The following is a 19,557-nucleotide window of genomic DNA, read 5'->3' as shown; positions in this document are numbered from 1 at the left end:
GAGGATGACTTCCTCAGACCCCCAGGCCACTCGTGGTGGTCACTAGTAACATGCCTGTCTGCTGGTAAGAGACCCCCTAAACATTAATAGTCCCTTCCCAACCCCTAGGGCAAATCAGACCCACCGTTGTTCTTCCTTCACATCTGCAGAGTTCCTCCAGGTTCTGGAAGTACAGAGGGGCAATTTTATCCCCCACCTCACCACCCATCTCATGCTAGCCAGGGAGTGGGTGTGATGATAAATAAGTCAAGACTTAGAAATATTCCATGAGGTGGTGAAGAAACGGGTCTAAAAAAGCACAAACTCTTTTTAAAAAAAAAAAGAATTACTGTAACAGCTTCAGGTCCTGGAGGGTGGTCGCCCAACCATTCATCCCAAATATAAATACGCCAGGAGTTAAGAGTCACAGCAATGAACAAATCAACCATGGTTAGGGTTCCTCCAGATTTTCCAGTTTCAGACAGGAGAAGCTGAACGCCCTTTCAACCCTGCGCCCCTTTCCTTCCTGGCTACAGAGGGCGGGACCAAGGCAGACGCATGCGCAGAGGAAGATCCTCCTTCGAGCCGGAACTTCGGTACCCGGACGCGTAGGAACACCCGGCCATTGTACAGTGCACTGCCGGAAGTGTCTCTGAGTACGTGGGATTGAGATTGGTGTGCGGAGACTGCGGCGGCGGTTAAATCGGAGAGACTCTGGATGGAGTCTGTGGCGGCGGAGGTGGCGACAAAGGAACCCGATGAAGGTAAGGTACTTGCCACGCGGAGACTGCAGTTGCGAGGAATGCAGTTGCGGTGTCACAAGGAAATGATTCCGTGGGAACGCGAAGGAGGACTCTTTATAAGGGAACACCTGCCCTCCACCTTACCTGTAAGGTCCATCGTTTTGCAGATTTTCCTCGCTCCTGTTGCGGTTGACTTCCTTTCTCTCCATTCTTCTCCGAAATTAACCTCTTCCTAGTTCATCCCCTTCCACGCTCCAGGCCAACCCGTTTTCCTTATCAAAAACCTCTCCCCTGCCCTCGGCCAGTCTTCCCACAGTTACCTTCCCTGGGCCAAACAGCTTTCTCTTGGCCCACGTTAACCTTCCGCCGGTCTCAAAACAAACTATTTACCCGAGACTAACAGCCCCATTTCATTCTAACCCCTTTCTGCCAAGGCCATAATCTAGTCTGCCTCTTCAAAGTTCTTACTGCATTTCTTTGCTCGCTCGTGTCTCTCTCTCCCTTGCATCTTAGTGTCTTTTACTTCTTCTGGTACGTTCCCCTTAGAATCTAAAATGCTTTTGTCTTGCTCATCATAAAAGTCGTCCATTTCTTCAGACAATCTGATGTGGAGTGAGGGGTAGTTGGGAAATTGGTTGAAATTGGTTCTGGTTAAGAACTGGTGATTGTTGAAGTGAATGGTGGCTATATGAATGTAGGGGGAGGGGTGTCAGTGTACTCTAATTTTGTGTTTGAAATTTTTCATAACAAAATTTTAGGGTTTTTAAAAAATCTTTTTATTTGTTGGCGCTGAGGATTGATAACCACAGGCTTTGCGCATGCCAAGCACACACTCTATCACTGAGCTACATGCCCAGTCTATAAAAATATTTTTTCTAACCTAAAAAGAAAATCTTTCATTTGGCCCCATGCTGCCTTCCAGACACCATCTATCTTCTCCAGAGTCATGTACATTTGCCTCCATTCCCTTACTTCTTATCCACTGTAGTCTGGCTTTACTCTCCCAAATTGCTCTGATTAAGGTTCCCCAGTGACTTGTCCCTATACAGTTTAAACAGTCACTGCATCCAATTTCTTCCTTACTCGATTACTTGGAGGATTCATGCTATTGGCTCCTCCATTCTTTTACGTGTACCCGCACCGCACTCGGACTTTCTTCCTCTCAGGTTGCTGCTTCTGAGCCTTTGCCTTAGTTTATTGTGGCTCCTAAAACAAATTGCCATAAACTCAGTGTCTTCAATAACAGAAATTTATTTTCTCACTGTTCTGAAGGCCAGAAGTCTAAAATCAGTATCACTGGACTGAAACCAAGGTGTCATAGGGTCCCCTCACAGGCTCTGGGCTGTTTCTTGCCTCTTCCCAGCCACTGATGGCTTCTGTGATTCCTGGCGTGTGGCCACATCACTTCAGTCTCTGCTTCTTCCTTTACACTGCGTTTTGCTCTGTGTCAGATCTTCTTCAACCTCTCTTATAGGACTCTTGTAATTATGTTTAGGACACACCTGGATACATACTCCAGAAAAATTTCTCCATCTCAAGGGCCTTAATTTACTTATGTCTGTGAAGAACCCCCCCCACACACCCTCCCCCCCTCCGCCATTTTTTTCCTCCATATTAAAGGCACTGGTCAGGTTCCAGAAATTAAGATACAGCTCTTTGGGGAAGCCAGTGTTTTTGTCTTTTTTTTTCTTTGTGAGTGTGTGGGTATGTGGGTGTGTGTATGCGCGCACGCGCTTGCACACACTGCTGGGGACTGAACTCAGGGCCTTGTGCATGCGAGGCAAGTACTCTACCAACTAAGCCAAAGTCCCAGCCCTGGGGAAGCCAGTTTTTTACTTTCACAGTTATAGTCTCATCCCATCGACTCAGTCCTTCTTCCTGGCCTCTCTTCTCTGTCATCGCTCACATACTCTCTCCTACCCCCACTTCCTATCTTGACTCTGAGGACACCCACAACTCTGCCTCCAGCCCAGCACTTCTCCTCTGAGGAGTCTGGAGACCTGGGTCCCAGCAGTCTTAGATACCTCCCTTAAACATCCCCTGGGCGCATCATAACTTCCATGTGCCAGACCTGTTTCTTGTCCATGTCCCTGTCTTAGGGATGATTTGGCCATCCCTAATCCAGAGCCCTGGACCTTATCCTGGACACCTCCCTCACCTTCTAGCCTTTCGGTTCCATGGCCTGTGCTCTCAGCCTAATGAGCATCTTCCCAGCCCTCCCCTACTTTCCCTCCCCGTCCTCCACATCCCCTGCTCTAGCTGTCTTCTCTTGCTCAGTTGACACCCAAGAAACCTGCAACCACTATCCCCTGTGTCCTCCCCATCCCAGGCAAGCTACTTAAAAGAGTTGAAAGAGTTGTCTCCACTTCTTATTTTGACGTATCCCTGCTTGTTGTAGTCTTGCTGCAGCTCCCACCACACTTAGGAAATAGCTCTTACCAGAGTTTCCCCAGTGTCCAGCTTTCTTCTTCCTTTTTCCCCCCACTTTTCTTTTTTCTTTTTTTTTTAATACTGAGGATTGAATTCAGGGGTGCTGTGCCACCAAGCTACATCCCCAGCTCTTGTCATTTTATTTTAAGGGTCTTGCTAAATTGCCCAGGCTGACCTTGAAGTTGCAATTCTCCAGCCACAGCCTCCCAAATAACTGGGATTTCAGGTGTGGACCACCACACCCAGCATGTGTACTATGTTTGATCTTGATTGTCTCCTACATAAGACTGGGTGCTCCATGAGGGCAGGAGTTAGACTGGATTCCTCCTGTGAATCCTCTGCATTGTTGAACTCAGGGCCTCACAGATGTAGAGTTGCTAAAACATGAATGTGTGAATGCATAAGAAAATGAATGAATGGGTAGGTGAACAAGTTAGTAAATGTATTCATAATTTTATGAACAAGTGACAAAGAATTGAGTAAATCAGTAAGTCAGGCCTCAAGGTCTTTGCATGGGCAATTTCCTTGGCCTGGAACTTTCTTACCCCAGAAGTCTCACGACTAAGTGACTCCTTACCTCAGGTCTCTGCTCTGATGTCACTTTTTTGCAGTCTTCTGTGACCCTTCCATTAAAATTGCAGCCATCCTCCATTAACTTCCCCCTTCCTTCTTTATTTTTCTGCATAGCCAGGGAAACACCTAACACTACATTTTTTTCAGTAATTATGTTAATTGTCTGTGTTCCCACTAAAATGTCAACCTCTTGCTCACTGTGGTCTCTCTAGGGCCTAGAATATAATAGGTTCATCATAAATAGGAACTGAGTAAGTGAGCACCAAACCCTCCCTCTGCCCCTTTCCGCACTCCATCCCTGAACTAACGAGTCTCCCATCTCCTCATAGGACACACGGAGCCCAAACCTGGGCACTGGGGTGAGCTGGCCTGGACACCAGTCCCATCTAGACCAGAGGGCAAGGTGGAAGCAGCAGAGAGCCCACCAGGGGCCCTGGACAGTGACATCCCCGGGGCTGAGAATGCAGCAGTCAGCGCCATGCTGCATGCTGTGGCTGCCAGCCGCCTGCCTGTGTGCAGCCAGCAGCAGGGTGAGCCCGACTTGACAGAACGTGAGAAGGTGGCCATCCTGGGCCAGCTGTACCATGAGAAGCCACTAGTGTTCCTGGAGCGCTTCCGCACAAGCCTCAGAGAGGAGCACCTGGCCTGCTTTGGCCACCTGCGTGGTGACCACCGTGCTGACTTCTACTGTGCTGAGGTGGCCCGGCAGGGCACTGCTAGGCCACGCACCCTGCGTACCCGCCTGCGTAACCGGCGCTATGCTGCACTGCGTGAGCTCATCCAAGGTGTGGGGCGCTAATGGGTGAGGGGTGGAGATGGGAAGTGGAGATGGAGGGAGGGAGAAATAAGGGCAGGAGAGCAGGAGCACAGACAAAGATCCTGGGGGACACAGGGAGAGACAGAGAAATGTCTGTCATAACGTAAGGCAGAGAGGACAGGAGCCTGAGCAAGAAAATGGGGGACACAGTGAACTTAGAATTTAGTAGATGACACACAACTGTATGATCATTGCATTGTCATCATTGGTTGTCCCTAAGGAAAAACTCACCCCATGCCCAAAGGCACCAGTGGAAACCAAAGGGAATATTTATGACTTTGGGGACAAAAGGGTCTTCTTGAAAAAAACACATGAGAACCATGAAGGAAAACATTCTTTATTTTATTTTATGTGGTGCTGATGATCGAACCCAGCAGCCCTGCGCATGCCAGGCGAGCGCATTACCGCTTGAGCCACATCCCCAGCCCTCTTTCTTTTCTTTTCATACTAGAGATTGAACACAGGGGCATTTGACCACTCAGCCACATCCCCAGCCCTTTTTTTATTTTTATTTTTTGAGACAGGGTCTCGCTAAGTTGCCGAGGCTAGCTTTGAACTTGCCTCAGCCTCCCAAGCCATTGAGATTATAGGCATGCACCACTGCCAACAATTGGTGCCTTTTTGACCAGGACATAATTAAAAGTATCTTGTGACCTAGACTCCCAGAACCAGTTAAAAGACAAGGGCAAATGAAGTAGAAAGTGAGTTAAGTTCTGATTAGGAGGAAGACCCAAGTTGTAGAGAGATTGATACAGGAAGAGTAACACAGGGACGAACAGGTGAATAAGAATGAAGAAAGGAGGAGGATGAATGGATGAAGGAAGGAGGTGGGGTTAAATGTGGAAACTGAGAGGCAGGGAAAAAGCAGGAGAAGGAGAGAGACCAAGGGACCTAGAGTGAAAGAGGGAGACAGTCTGAGCTAGGGAGGAGGGATAAAAAGAGAATCTACACAGGTAGATGCAGGGCTGGGGTTGTGGCTCAGTGGTAGAGTGCTCAGCTAGCATGTGTGAGGCACTGGGTTTGATCCTCAGCACCACATACAAATAAATAAAGGTCTATTGACAACTAATAAAATATTTTTTTAAAAAAATCTGGTGGAAGATGCTAGAAATAGATAGGGATGAGGAGATGGCAGGACTGGGAATGCTGAGCAAGATAGGGACAATCACAGACCACAGTGCTGTACAGGTCAGGATTCTGGGTGGATTCTGGGCCCCTGGACTCTGGAGTCAGAACTAGGACCCATAGGTGGGAAGAGCTGTGGTCATGTTTAACTGTTAGCTGAGGGACAATGCCACTCCTTCAGGAAGAGACAGCCAGGAGATGCAAAGGACCTGGGTGAAGAAACCAGGCCCACCTGAGAGGGAAGCTGCACAAAGGAACACCCTGGGAAGAGGTTAGATCTGGTGCTTGCTGCCACTACAGGACAGCCCTGCCCCTGCCAGGCACTCCCACAGGCAGATAAACGCCTCCCCTGACCCAATTGTGCTAGCACACATACCCAGATCCACATGGATGGATACACATACGTGCCCAGCAGTGTAGGCTTGTCCAGGCTTGTACCCAGACAGCCAAGCAGGCTCAGCAAACAGGCATACGATGCACATGCAGCTGGTTTGTGTTGTCCTATGTGCCAATCCCCAGACATAGGTACCAGTGGACAGTATGCTAAGGCACATAGTGGGATGTTTGTACACATGTGACCATACACGTGCATCCATGGGCAGCAGCTTTTGAATCCTGTCTAGGCACAGTTGTACAACTAGCACCTCAAAAACCCACATGTTCTAGGCCCACCCTCACACACACACACGTGCAGACACATGAATACACAGGTAGATGCAGGCCTGATTGTGCGCATACTCAGCACAAGCATGAGTATTCGTGTCCATAGCCTCATATATCTGCATATTTCCCTCTGCATCTGCATGTGAACGTGCAGCATGCGCGCCTACGCGCGCGCACACACACACACAGACTTGTGTGTGTACACATCTTCCTACAAGCACGACCACAAATCTACTACAGACACACCCACTCTGGCTCTCATCTTTGCAGGGGGTGAGTACTTCAGTGATGAGCAGATGAGGTTCCGGGCACCCCTGCTCTATGAGCAGTACATTGGGCAGTACCTCACCCAGGAGGAGCTCAGTGCCCGCGCCCCAGTGCCCCAGCACCCCAGACCTGGCTCCCCCGGCACACCTGCCTGCCCACTCTCCGACTTACTGCTCCAGTCTTACCAGGAGCGAGAGCTGCAGCAGCGGCTGCTCCAGCAGCAAGAGGAGGAGGAGGCCTGCCTGGAGGAGGAAGAAGAGGAGGAAGATAGTGATGAAGAAGGTGAGGGCCAACAGCAAGGAGACCCCAGTGTTTGGACACCTGCCCTGAGCCAGGCCTCAGTCTGCCCAGCCTGACGTGTTACCCTGCCCACTCTTCCCATCTCTAGCATCTAGCCTCCCTACCCTGCACTTTTTGAAGGATCCCTCACTCCAAGCTTTTGATCATGCCTGTCCCTCTCCTAAGAAGGTCTTCCTTCTCCACCCTCAGGTCTGTCCTGACCCTGATATATAGCTTTCAGAGCACTGCATTGTCATGTGTTTGATGTGTACCCCTGGGGGACCCAGGCTATCTCAGTCACCTCTGTGTTCTCTGTGCCACTGGGACTAGCTGGGCAGAGCACAGAAGCAACAGCTCTGTGTGAACATGTTCAGGCCACCCTCCCATGGTGTCTCCACAGATCAGAGAACAGGCAAAGACTCAGAAACCTGGGTACCCGACTCGGAGGAGAGGCTGATCCTACGGGAGGAGTTCACCAGCCGGATGCACCAGCGCTTCCTAGACGGCAAAGATGGGGACTTTGACTACAGGTGCTCCTGGGCCCTGCCTTCCCTTCCCCCAGCCTGGCACCCCATGACCCTGGGCCACAAACAGGCCCTATGCACCTCTCTTTGTTTTGCATGAGAGCCCTGGAATGGTTTCAGGATGTGGGCCCAGAGGTCAGACAGCCCTGTGGTTTCAGATCAACCAGAGGCAGTAGCTAAGTGACCCTGGACTAGCCTGGTCTTTCTCAGTCCCCTCATCTGTAAGGAAGGGAATGAGCTGGCCTGACATTGTAGCTCACTATTGATAAAACATTAAAACATTTCTATTTTGGCAAGTGACTATGACCTGGCAGGAAACCCTACCCCAATCCTCCCAATGTGTCCAGGAAACTCGGCCGCCTCCCCAGGACCCCACACTTCCTCGCTGCAGGAAATTAACCCCTGGCACGGTTACTGCCCCAACTGGAGGGGCCTGTGGTTGCCCCTACAGTATAGCCCCAGGGGTTGGGGAGGACACATAGGCCACCTACTTAGGAAAAGGATTTTGCCATCAGGATAAGGATACAGGAAACTGGTGCATCAGAGTCAGTGGTAAATGATTTGTCCTCTAAGCCAGCGTTCCTCATGGTTCTGAACAGTCTGGCAGCCGCGAGCCCTCTTGTTTCATATCCAGCCTCAATGACATATGAACTCTGGGGCTGCAAACGGGCCTTTGATGGGCTCACTGTTAACATGGGAACCATGATCACCATTACCTCAAGGCTCAGCACATGGTCAGCACCTGGGGACTGGAGCATGGCTGACCCATTGTTGGATCCCCTCACTCTGAAATCAAATGTGGCGGATCTGCTGCCAGCTGCAGCAGAGCCTCAGTTCCCACCCAAGAAGTGGTGAGCAGAGTGCCAAGCCCCTGTGGGGGGTGGGGGAGGGAGGCTGGTCAGTGAGCTGGCACCACGGCTGCTCCCAAGCCAGGTGCCCCTGAGGAAGTAGGGAGTGGAGCCCCGCCATGTGCTTAGCAGCCTACACAGGCCCCTCACCTGGTCGTTCACTCAGCGGATGCCGAGGGTCTGCTGTGTGCAGGCTCTGGGTGCGCGCAGGGAACAAACTAGCAAAAGGTTTCCCCACTGGAAAGGGTCCCCTCCAGTGAGGGAGACAAAGACTGGCCTGGCTTTTCATAGAGCTGGAAGATGTGATGACACGCAGCCCATGATCTAAGGCAGACATTGGACAGTTTTGCCTCCCCAGGCACTGACATCTTATTGTCCCGACCAGGGGCTTAAAGACACTGGGATGAGACTTTGAAGCAAAGCAAAGCAGGGTAAGGAGCAGAAGGAAGCACAGCCTGGAGGCCGGGGAGGGGCCTGAGGAGCTGACCTCTGAGCATGGGGCCTCAGGAGGTGAGGGTAAGAAACAGAAATACCCGGGGAAGGAGCGGGGCTGGGCAGCAGGTGCCAGGGCCCTGCCTTGTCTGAGGAGCAGCAGGGTGGATGTGGCTTTGGAAAGATGAGGGAGAGAGCTCAGATGGAACAGGGCTGGGTGACCCAGTGAATGTGATGAGGAGCCCTGTGAGGGTTAGAGCTACGCCCAAGAGGATGACTTAGTGGCTTAGGAGAGGGCTTCTCCACCTGGGCACCCCTGCCACCTTCGGGCCAGGCAGTTCTTTGTCATGGGGGGTGGTCTGTCCTGTGCGGTAGGATGTTTAGCTTCATCCCTGGCCTCTACCAGACTAGAGAGCAGTAACACACCCCTGGTGAGGATAGTCGAGGTGTCTAAGCGTTCTGGGAGGCACAGCCATCCAGCGCCTGCCTCAGTCATGTGGGCCTGTGTGGCCACATCTTCCAGCTTTTAAAAGAAATGAGAGTTTTTATGTAGAGTCTTTAACTTGGAAAATGTTTCCTTCCCTTTTAAGTCTGGACAGACATAGCATCCCCCTCTGAGTGCTGGTTCTAACTGGCAGCTGCCATCATATGACCTTTGACCTTTGGGGAGGGAGGGTTCCCATGTCCTTGACCTGAGTCTCTCAGGGCTCCCTGACAGCCTTCTTCCCCTGCAGCACAGTGGACGACAACCCTGACTTTGATAACTTGGACATTGTGGCACGGGATGAGGAAGAGAGGTACTTTGATGAGGAAGAGCCTGAGGATGCTCCCAGCCCAGAACTGGATGGGGACTGATGGCTACCACCCCAAAGCCAGCTGCCCACCCTTCCCAGCCCCAACAAGGCAGCTGATTACAGGCCGGCTCAGTGACTCTTTCTCCAGAGGGACGGCAGTGCAGCACCCCTGCCCCACGGGGTCTGGTGTCACATCAAACAACACCACTACCTCTTTCTGGAGTTCCCTACCCTTCTTCGTTCCCCACTCTCTCCTGTCCCTTCTGTCTGTTCCTGTCTCTCGCCCTCTATCACTGCCCCCTTCCTCCCTCTTCCCAGGTCTGGCCACTGTATCTACCTCCCCCATTCTCCCACTCTGTGCCCTGGGCTCTGTCCCCACAGCAGGGGATAAATGTTCCTCCTGGGCTGAGGCCAGCCAGTGGGGCCCATGGTGGCTGGACTGGCTAGGGTGATTCCAGTGCCCAACAACCTGGGAGAGGGGGCTGTGCCTGGGCCCCACACAGCTTTGCTCTGGCTCCTGGCTCTCTACCCTGCTGCCCTGCAACTCTGCCGCATCTGCAACTCTGCTTCTGTTAGGTTCCCATCTTTCCTCTGGCCTCTCTCTGGGCCCATTGTTCTTTCTGCCTGTACATTCCATTTCTCTCTCAGCCTCATGCTGCCTCTGTCCCTTTCTGTCTCAGTCCTTATCTCTCTGGGTTTCAGTCACACCCCCCAACCCCGCCCTGTGCCTGTGCACACAGAAACACACACACACCGCCAGACCCGGCTGCAGAGAGCAGCAGAGCCCTATCTGCAAGGGGCTGGGAGCAAGGGGGACCCAGAGGGCTGCACAGAGACGGGTCTAGGGGTCATGGGGCCTGCCAGCTGGGGTGTGGGAAGGGGACTCTCCCCACCCCACTGTCCCACCCCCTCCCACCCAGCCACAAGTTTCCCTTCCTTCGCTTCCTCCGCCTCCTTCTCCCTCTCCTGTTTACACTCCCCAAATACGCATAGGCTGTTATCATGGGTCCTGAGTCATCCCACACACGCAGCCTGCCCCAGCAGCATCCCTGCCCCCAGCCAGCCACAGGGCCCGCCCCACAGAGCCCCCTGCCGCCCTGGGCTAATGGGAGCCAGATGGCCGCCTGTGACTCAGCCATAGCTGTGGGAACCCAGGCATCCCACCTTCCCATGCCCCCACACCCGGCCCTTGCTCCCCTGGCAGACAGAAAGGACAGGCCACTTTGGGGGTGGTAGCTCAGGCCAAGGGTTGATGAGGCTGAGCCCAGGAGCACTTCACTTGTGAGAAGGAATTGTGACATCCTGCCCTAGCCAGCCTTGAAGGACCCCCAGAAGCGCCTCCTGGGGCTATGGTTCCTGACCCTGGCCTCTAGGTCAAGACCCATCAGCACCAGACATGGAAAGTTAGAGCTGAATGGAGGCAGTGGGTGTGCAGATGGAGAAACTGTTAAATAATGAGAGCTGCTAAGCAGTCGGGACCTGTGCCAGGCCCCGCCAGGTGCCTGATGCTGGGCTGAAGCCTCCAAGCAGACATTGGCTCTTTTGCAGCTGGTCAAGGAGCCCGGGAACAGATGCTTCAAGGCCACTCAGGCCTCTGAGGCAGAGCTGAGATGGGAACCCAGGTCCCAGAAACCATCCTGCCAGCTTCCTGTCAGATATGGGGCCACCCAATCAAGACAGAGAGGTGGGAGGAGGACTGGACACTGTGACACCAGGGGGCCTCCCAAGAGCCAGGCGCTATCCTTCACAGACAGGGGCCATCTCCACACAAAAGCCAGTGCCAGGGTCACTGGTTGGTACAGCAGTCCTGTGCAGGGTGTTTGTTGTCGGTGTCACTAGTTCTGTCTCCCGGAGGAGATGCAACAGTAGGGCCCAAAATAATCCAGCCGGCTGGACTCCAGACCCCCGCTGGGGAAGAGGAGCTCCAGACATGAGAATGCCTCCTGGGTTCGTGCTCCATGGGCACTTTTCCCTGGTGTAGGTATCAGCCTTTCTTTAGTCTATTTGATCATTAAATTTGTTGGTGATATACTTTGCCATACGTAAATTGGTTATGTAATTTTGTAAGAGCGACAAGAGGCGCAGCAGCAATTGAGTCAGAATCGTTAGTCAGATGGTAGAGACGAGCGCTGTAGCTGAGACAGAGGTGGAGCCGGTCACAGGGATGGGGATTAGATGAGCAGACAGGAAGAGAGGTGGAGACAGAGGATCAGGCAGGGACGCAAGAGACCCCCCTGGGAGCAGCCCCCACCGTGGGCACCTCTCTCTTCACTCCCAGTTGTGGGGATGGGGTGGGTGGAGAGGCTGAGTCAGGGAGGGAGGGCCCCTCTGGGGAAGAGCCCCTCTGTGAGCATCCGGCCCCCACCCCGTGTCTCCCGTCTGTCCGGGTTCTGCTGGCTGCCACCCCCACCCCCCACGTCCACACCTCTGTGTGTCCTGCCAGAGCCAAAGCGACTCCCTGCTCCTCCCTCCCTCAGCTCCTGTCTGTTGAGGTCTCTGCCTGCCCCATGCCCTCCTCTTGTTTCCTTCAGATCTTTGGCTTCCCTCCCTCCCCCATCTTATTTGGTCTCTGCGTCTCCGGCTGTCAGCGTCTTCCTGTGACTTTCCATCCCCTGCCGGCCCCTCTTCTCCCTCCATTTCCCTTGCTTCTCCTTCTTTCCCCCTTCTCACTTTTCTTCCTGCATTTGTCCTTTTCTCCTGGGCCCCTGGGTTTCAGCTACTGTCTCACTAACCCTGTTTCCCGATCCCTCTCTCCCTCCTCCTCTGGCCTTCACCCTCATTTTTTCCTGTCCCTCCATGCCCAGCCCTCCCTGGGCCCCCATTTCCATCTGTGTCTCCCAGATCCAGGAAGCCTAACTGGATGTCCAAGTCAGAGCTCCGCTGGGGGCCCAGAATTAGGGGTCACCACCTTGCCCCTAGGCTGGAGGGGGCAGTAAGGCTTTGGGTCTGTCTGGCCAGAAGGAAATGTCTGTGCTGTGGCCTGGTCACCCCCACCCCCAGACCTGCTGGGCTGCTGCCGCCCGAGGCTGGGGCCGAGTAAACACAGCCGCAGCCTGGGGATATTTATACCAAGGCCGGGCGTGGGGCCAGTGCCCACCACAGCCCCTGCCCTGCCCTGCCCGCTGCCACCGCCAGCCCTGAGCCAACGTGGCACCAGCAGGCAAGGGGACGCCGCAGACGCAGCCTCCACTTACTCAGCACAAAGGCCAATGGGTGGACACTGGTCAACCAGATGATGCCAGTGGCTTCACAGGACAGGAGGTCTCCCTTCCTTGAAAACACTGGCACACAATACAGACCCACATCCACCCCTGCTGAGATCTCCCAACGCTCTCACACTCTGGAGCCACCAGCCTACAGGTGGGGACACCAATGCAGACTCCACCTGCTTGCAGCTGCCCACACAGGCTGAAAATACCAGTCCCTGAGATGGACACACACAAGCCACACAGTCCGGAAGTACAGCCTCCCACACAGACTGCAAGAGCCACGGAAGGCGTGTTGGAAACACCACAGAAACACACCATCTGCAGAACACAAAAGTCCTCAGAATACCAGCAAGGCACACGCGGATCACACACTGATCACACACTAGGGCTGGGGCGGAGCTCAGTGGTAGAGCACTTGCCCAACATGCTTGAGGCCTCGGGTTTCACTCCGACACACAGACACTGGCAACAATCACACATGTGTACCAAAAACTTCCTTTAAAAGCCAAATACACAACACCTCCTGGAAACATCTTTGTCACAGACCTATAAGCATGCAGAAAACACCCAAATTTCAGGTTGAATTTACACTAAGAACATAGAAATTTACACCAAGAGAACCGGGAAGATGTTGAGGGGGAGGGAAAAAGAAAAAACTAGCGACCCACTGGTACACAGACTCACCAGTCAGTGCCAGGACATGGAGCCCATGGAAAGTACCCCGGCGTGTCCAGCAGAAACATGAACCAGCAGACACACTCAACAGAAATGCAGCGCAGCCACAGACACGGAGCCGAACACGTGCTGGGGCGCACCCGCTGCCACCACCACCCACCAAAGGCCAAGAGGTGCCAGACCAGCGGCTTAGAGCCACCACACTTGCTGGAGACCCCCCCCCCTCCAGGTGCACACACGGGGCCTGAACACACCTGTGAGTTCCTACTGGAACCAGGCCACACCTAGCACTGGGACGCCCAGAGACCTGGCGGGAAGGGGGCTCCCCCGCTCCTCCCCCATACCGACCCCATCCCCGGGAGCCGGCAGGAAGGCCTGAGCTGGCNGCATGGTCTCTACTCAGCTCTGCTGTGAAGTAGTGCCACAGTCATAGACAATATGTAGTCGAAGGAGTGTGGCTGTGTCCAATATAACTTTACAAAAACAGGCAGTGAGCTGCAGTTGGCTGTGGGCTGCACTTTGCCAACCCCTGCTGTCAGGCTGCAGGGCGAATGCAGGAAGTTAGGCGAGATGACACACCTGGCAAGTAGAACTGTTGTTACTCTCTGGCCTGCAGAGTGTTACAATCTGACTCAGCTCCAACACCCTTCCCTTGCTCACCCTCTTCCAACCACACTGGCCTCTTTCCTCATGGTGCCCCAAGTTGGTCATGGCTTCCGGGTCTTTGCTTTTTCATCCTCTTTCTACCGAGAACACTCCCTGCCTCAAGTCCACCCCTAGGCTGCCTTCTTGGCTTCCTTCAAGTTTCAAATGCCACTCCCTCCAAGAGGCTCTCCCTCCTCCCCAAAGCCATCTGTCTCACTCCATCCTGCTTTATTGTCCACATGCTACTTATCACTGAACCATTATTTCTTGCCGTCTAGTCTCCCCACCCCAGAAAGTTAGGCTCCTGGTGTGCAGGAAATACTCCCTTAACCTCTCCAGGCTTCTGCTTCCTCCCTTTTGTAAGATAGGTGTTATCAAATCCCTGGGAGTCCGTGAGTACATGAAGGTGAGGCAATTAGAAGAGTGCCCAAGGTGCTTGACAAACAGCTTTAACTAGGGCTCATCACTGGTCCCCTGCACCTACAGGTGGCCCTTGGAACACACCATGCGCTTGGTGTTTGTGTGACAGGGGCAAATGAATGTCTTCTGGGGAAAGACGGAGAGAGAGGGAGCGCAGCGTGAAGGAGAGAGATCCACTTAGGCACCCAAAGACACGGAGACCACCTGTCCACTCTCACCTTTAATAAGCCCCCCAGGTGGGCTTGGGGCGCAGAAATCCTTAAATACAGCCCGGGCGCGGCGGGCGGGGCGGGGGCGGGACCGGGCCTGCCGGGGCGGGGCGGGGCGGGGCGGGGCGGGGCCGGGCCCCGCCTCAGCTGCACTTGCAGGAGCGCACGATCATGTTGGAGAGCTGCTCCACCTTGGGCTTGCGGCCCACGTAGTACACGATGGGCAGAGGCTCCAGAGCCTGCGGCACGCAGCACGGCGACGCCGATGCGCCTGGGTTGTGCTGGTTGTACAGAGCCAGGACCTGCGGACGGCCGGACAGGTCAGGGTCTGGGCCAGGACTGGCGGAGGGGGCAAGGCTGTGGCCTCCCTCACACCGCCCCTGCTCACGGTCCGCATCCCGCTAGTCTCCCCATACCTGTCTGTCTCTCTTCAGCTCTCTCCGTCTGTCCTGATCCATCTCTGCTTCTGTCTCTCCTCATCTCTTTATTCCTCCTACCTAAACCCTGTCTCCGTCTCTTGATTAAACCCAGGGTGCTTTACCGCTGAGCTACACCCCCAGCCCTTTTCATTTTTTTTATTTTGAGACAGGGTCTCACTAAATTACTTAGTACATTGCTAAGTTGCTAAAGCTGGCTTCGAACTTTCCATCCACCTGCCTCAGCCCCCGGAGTTGCTGGGATTACAGGTGGGTGCCACCCACCTGGCTATCCATCCTTGCTTGTCTCTCTCTTCTTTTATTTAACTCACTTAATTTTTTGTTTGGTCCCTGTTCCCCACAACCTTGTGAGCTAGACCCACCTTGCTGTACTGCGTGTCCAGGCTCCAAATGTAAGGGCAGGGTCCCAGGCAGAAGTTCGCATGGTAGCCCTTGGGCTCATGAATCCATTTCCAGCCCAGGTCCTTGCGGAAGTCAATGTATAGCTGCCGCACGCAGCAGTTCTTCTCTGTGGAGCTGCAGGCAAAAGGAGTGCAGGTCAGGAGCAGAGGCAGGCCACACTGCTCCTCCCTGCACATGTGCCGGCCCTAGGTTGCTCCCCAGCCCCATCGCCACCTCCGCCTCCCTTGCACCCCCTGTGGTAGTCACAACAGTAGCAGTAGGGGTGCCGATCATCACTAGCACGGTTCAAGCACTCCCTCTAGTCAACCACTGTGATGAGAGCATCATCAAAAACATTATCGCATGCAGTGTGCATAATAAGCCTGTAAGAAGCTGAATAGACATCCACAGGAAAAGGCTAAATAAATCATGGCACAATCACACATGGAACATAAAAAAAAGAATGTGGCCCACATGTACTCATGTGTTCTTTTTGTGTAAAAAATATTTACTGAACTACTGCTGCATGCTAGGCTAGGACCTACTGCTGGGGACAACACAAACAAAACAGAAATCTGTGCCTTTCCAGGCCACATGCTATAGACTGTCATGTCGCTCCTTTGCTCTGGACTTGGATCCATCCCCATGGCAAATGCCCAAGTACTCACATGAGCCCCAGGTGCCACGGGATCTGGCTGATCTCAACTGTCACCCATGCTCATGTCACTCTAGCCACAATGGATTCCCATCTGTTCCTCAAACACAGTCCTATCCAGGGCTTCTGCACTTTCTCTGCCTGGCTTGTTCTTCCCACAGATAGCCACTCTGGATCATTCCTTCACTTCATTTAAACCTTTTCTCCAATGTCTGTCACTCAGGGAGCCTTGACTCCCAACACAATGCCTGGCACACAGCAGGTGCTCAATAAATACCAGTTATACAAATGAATATCACCTCCTCAGAGAGACCTGCCTGAGCCATCTTATCCAAAATATCAATCCGAATGACTATTAATTCCATTCAGTGCAATATGATGTTGCACTTATTATAAGAAAATATAAAAATGTCCATATTTCAAGTGGGACAAAATCCTGATAATTGTTGAAGCTGGATGAGAGTTAACAGAACTTCATTATATTATCTCCACTGCCTTTGTCAACATGTGAAACTGTCCATAACAAATCAATTTTAATCAGAGTAAGAGAAATAAATAGTTCCTAATATCTATTTCCTCTGTCCCCTTCCTCTGATATATTTTCCTTCTTAGAACTCATCATCACCTTTTATTTTAATAGAGCTCCTCTGTCTTCCTCTAAGCGTGGGAAATTCTGTTTTCTCCCCTAATGTCTCCCCAGTGCCTGCCAGTGCCCAGCACACAGTAGACACTCAGCAAATGTTGGATGTGTAAATTAATTGATGAACATCTGTTTTTAAAAAGCACATTGGAGGACAGTAGTGTTTATACTGCTATTTTAACCTCTATCATTTGGAATTCAAGAAGTCCAGGCTCAGATCCAAAGGCCAGTCCTCTCCTGTCCAGCCCAGGTTCTGCCTGAGAGGAATGGGGTGTTCTGTGTGCCGGCCCTGGGCACCCCAGCTGAGATGACCAGGGAGCCTGGCCACAAAGGTTGACTCATGGGAAGCCAGGAGAACTTTACAGTCCATGTTCATGACATGTGCAAAAAACATGATTCAAAGGTACAGGTACAGCAAAATCCAAATTCTGCTATGCACCAAAAGACTAGTAGGAAATATATTCAAACTCTGGTAGTAACTTTTTCTTCCTTCCTCTCTCCCTCCCCGCCACCTGCTCTCTTTCTTTTTCTGTGGTATTAGGGATTGAACCCAGAGGTGCTCTGCCACTGAACTACATCCCCAATCCTTTTTTTTTTTTTTTTTTGACAGTCTCACTAAATTACCCAGGCTGGTAATTTATAATTTATCTCAAACTTTTGATCCTCCTGCCTCAGCCTCCTAAACCACTGGGATTACAGGCATGCACCACCACACCTGGAAACAGTGACTTTTTATGTGCTAGTGTGACAGGTAGTATCTTTCTGAATTTCCCAAATCCTCAGCAGTAGGTAGGTTGTTACTTTTAGAATCAAAATAACCTGCAAAAGACAACCAGTTGGGCAAAATAAAAAAGAATATGTGAATATATGTAAATACGTGCGGCAGAGACTCCCTCTGGAAGGAGACCCAGTAGGGCCAAGGTGGCCGTCTCTTTAGAGAGGGGCTGGGGTCAGAGTGGGGGGTCACTTTATCTTCCTGGGTTTGGTCTATCTGCCTGTATTTACCTGTCCAAAATGTAGCTGAAAGAGAATGGATCAATTCATATCAAAACACCGCAGGGCAGGCTCTTTCTTCTTCCCCTTTGAGAAATGAAGAAGCAGCCTCAGAGAAGGGGGGAGGCAGCGTGCCCTTGGTGGGCGGGGCCAGGTTCCCAGCTGACCCTGTGGAGCCTGTGGCCTCATCTTCCTGGGGTGATCAGGCCAGTCAAGCAGAAGAAGAGGTGACAAGGAACTCCTGGAGCAGGGTAAGGACTTTCCAGGGCTGGGGGTGTGGCTCAGTGTAGAGCGCTTGCCTCACACAGGTGAGGCACTGGGTTTGATTCTCAGCACCACATATAAATCAATAAAATAAAGGTCATTCAACAACTGAAAAAATAAAATTTAAAAAAGGGATCTTTCCAGGTGCCACAGGACCCTGAGAAAGGACTTAGGAAACTAAAGTTCTCACAAATGCAGCCTCACCTCTCCCCAGTTTAGATGGGCCTCAGTTTCCTGTGTGTTCAAGGAGATGGGGGCCGTTGGATCAAACAGGGTGTGCTTAACCTGCGGGACGAAACACTCAGGGGGCCTCCTGACACTCAACCATCTGCCCGAATGTGTGCATGTGTATACCTGTTTGGGGGGAAAATTCTCCTGGCTTTCACCGTCTTGGAGGGGGAGTCCTGGACTCCAGATGGTCCAGATCATCTTTGATTGGCGGCCCAGCTCTGGCTGGGGTTCTGAGTCCAAGGCTTTGAACAGTCTGTGATGCTATCACCCAAGTCAGTGGTTCCCCATGAGGGGTCCCTGGACCACCAACAGCAGCAGCACCTGGGAACTTGAGGGAAATACAAATTCCCAGACCCTCTCAATCAGAAGCCATGGGGCAGAGAATATGCCCTCCAGGTGATCTGGCGGGCTCCTCCTCATCTGTCCCGGACAGGACACACTGCGGCCCAATGTGTGCTGAGCCTGGGATTCGCACAGCCCTTGCCTTTGTGAACCTCTTCTGTCCAGTCTATCAAGACTCAGCAGGAGAAGGGACTGGGGATTTGGCTCAAGTGGTAGCACGCTTGCCTAGCATGCGTGAGGCACTGGGTTTGATTCTCGGCACCACATAAAAATAAAGATATTGTGTCTAACTAAAAAATAAATATTAAAAAAAGACTCAGCAAGAGGAATCTGACTTAACTTCCTGATGTGCATATATAAATGCACCACAGTGAATCTCCATATCATATAAAACCACAAGACTGGGACCCTAATTAGAATAAGAGGTACTCCATGTTTGTATCAATATGTCAAAATATGCTCTATTGTCATGTATAACTAAAAAGAACAAATAAAAAAAAAAAAGACCCTGCAGGAGCCAGGCACAGTGGCGTATGCCTATAATCCCAAGAACTAACTTCAAAGCCAGCCTCAGCAATTTAGCAAGGCTCTGAATAACTTAGCGAGACCCTGTCTCAAAATAAACAATAAAAAGGGCCAGGGGATGTGGCTCAGTGGTTAAGCACTACTAGGTTCAATCCCACAAGAAAATAAATAAACAAATAAGACCCAGCAGGGCCTAATGCATAAAAGAAATCCACCTGCAGCCCCAGGAGACCTCGCACCTCCCATCCTCCTTAGCTACTGGAGACAGCTGTGAGGGAAGCTTCTGTTGGGGGTCAAAGTGGTGTTTGAGCCGACATTGAGAACAATATCTTATTATGGAAAATTTCAAACTATTGCATTACAAATTGAGTATCCCTTATTGTAAATGCTGGGACTAAAGGTGTTTCAGATTTCAGAGTGTTTTTTTTGGTGGCATTTTTTTTTTTTTTTTTTTTGG

The 19,557-nt window shown here is 52.1% G+C and overlaps 2 protein-coding genes across 4 annotated transcripts in view; one reads left to right on the top strand and one right to left on the bottom strand.

The window, feature by feature from the left end:
* The first annotated feature begins 375 nt into the window (after positions 1 to 375).
* Ccdc97 (coiled-coil domain containing 97) lies at positions 376 to 11,515 on the top strand. Of its 3 annotated transcripts, XR_001504703.2 has the most exons (6): positions 376 to 743; positions 4,055 to 4,510; positions 6,601 to 6,879; positions 7,277 to 7,406; positions 8,634 to 8,764; positions 9,415 to 11,515. XR_001504703.2 is itself a non-coding variant. In XM_048790859.1 (5 exons), the coding sequence occupies exons 1-5, from the start codon at positions 698 to 700 to the stop codon at positions 9,433 to 9,435; spliced, it is 927 nt and encodes a 308-aa protein (XP_048646816.1). In that variant the 5' UTR covers positions 377 to 697; the 3' UTR covers positions 9,436 to 11,515. The 3 variants fall into 3 exon arrangements, 2 of the variants coding, with proteins under 2 accessions (XP_048646816.1, XP_015352297.1); XM_048790859.1 differs by lacking the exon at positions 8,634 to 8,764 and having other exon boundaries at positions 377 to 743; positions 9,420 to 11,515; XM_015496811.2 differs by lacking the exon at positions 8,634 to 8,764 and having other exon boundaries at positions 378 to 743.
* Positions 11,516 to 14,630: 3,115 nt separating this feature from the next.
* The window catches only part of Tgfb1 (transforming growth factor beta 1), a 15,872-nt gene continuing 10,945 nt past the window's right edge, over positions 14,631 to 19,557 (bottom strand). The window contains exons 6-7 of the mRNA XM_015497027.2: positions 15,432 to 15,585; positions 14,631 to 14,934 (exon numbers count right to left, since the gene is read on the bottom strand). Coding sequence (XP_015352513.2) covers positions 14,776 to 14,934; positions 15,432 to 15,585 — 313 coding nt within the window. The 3' untranslated portion in view covers positions 14,631 to 14,775. The remainder of the gene's footprint in view (positions 14,935 to 15,431; positions 15,586 to 19,557) is intronic.

Source organism: Marmota marmota, unplaced genomic scaffold (genome assembly GCF_001458135.2).
Source record: "Marmota marmota marmota unplaced genomic scaffold, marMar, whole genome shotgun sequence".
NCBI classification, from domain to species: Eukaryota; Metazoa; Chordata; class Mammalia; order Rodentia; family Sciuridae; genus Marmota; species Marmota marmota.
This window is presented reverse-complemented; position numbering and strand designations above follow the sequence as displayed.

Coding starts and splice junctions, on each gene's coding strand:
- Ccdc97 (XM_015496811.2), top strand. CDS start 698: ATGGAGTCTGTGGCGGCGGAGGTGGCGACAAAGGAACCCGATGAAG. Junction 4,511..6,600: donor ACTGCGTGAGCTCATCCAAG/GTGTGGGGCGCT, acceptor TCATCTTTGCAG/GGGGTGAGTACTTCAGTGAT. Junction 7,407..9,414: donor GATGGGGACTTTGACTACAG/GTGCTCCTGGGC, acceptor CTTCCCCTGCAG/CACAGTGGACGACAACCCTG.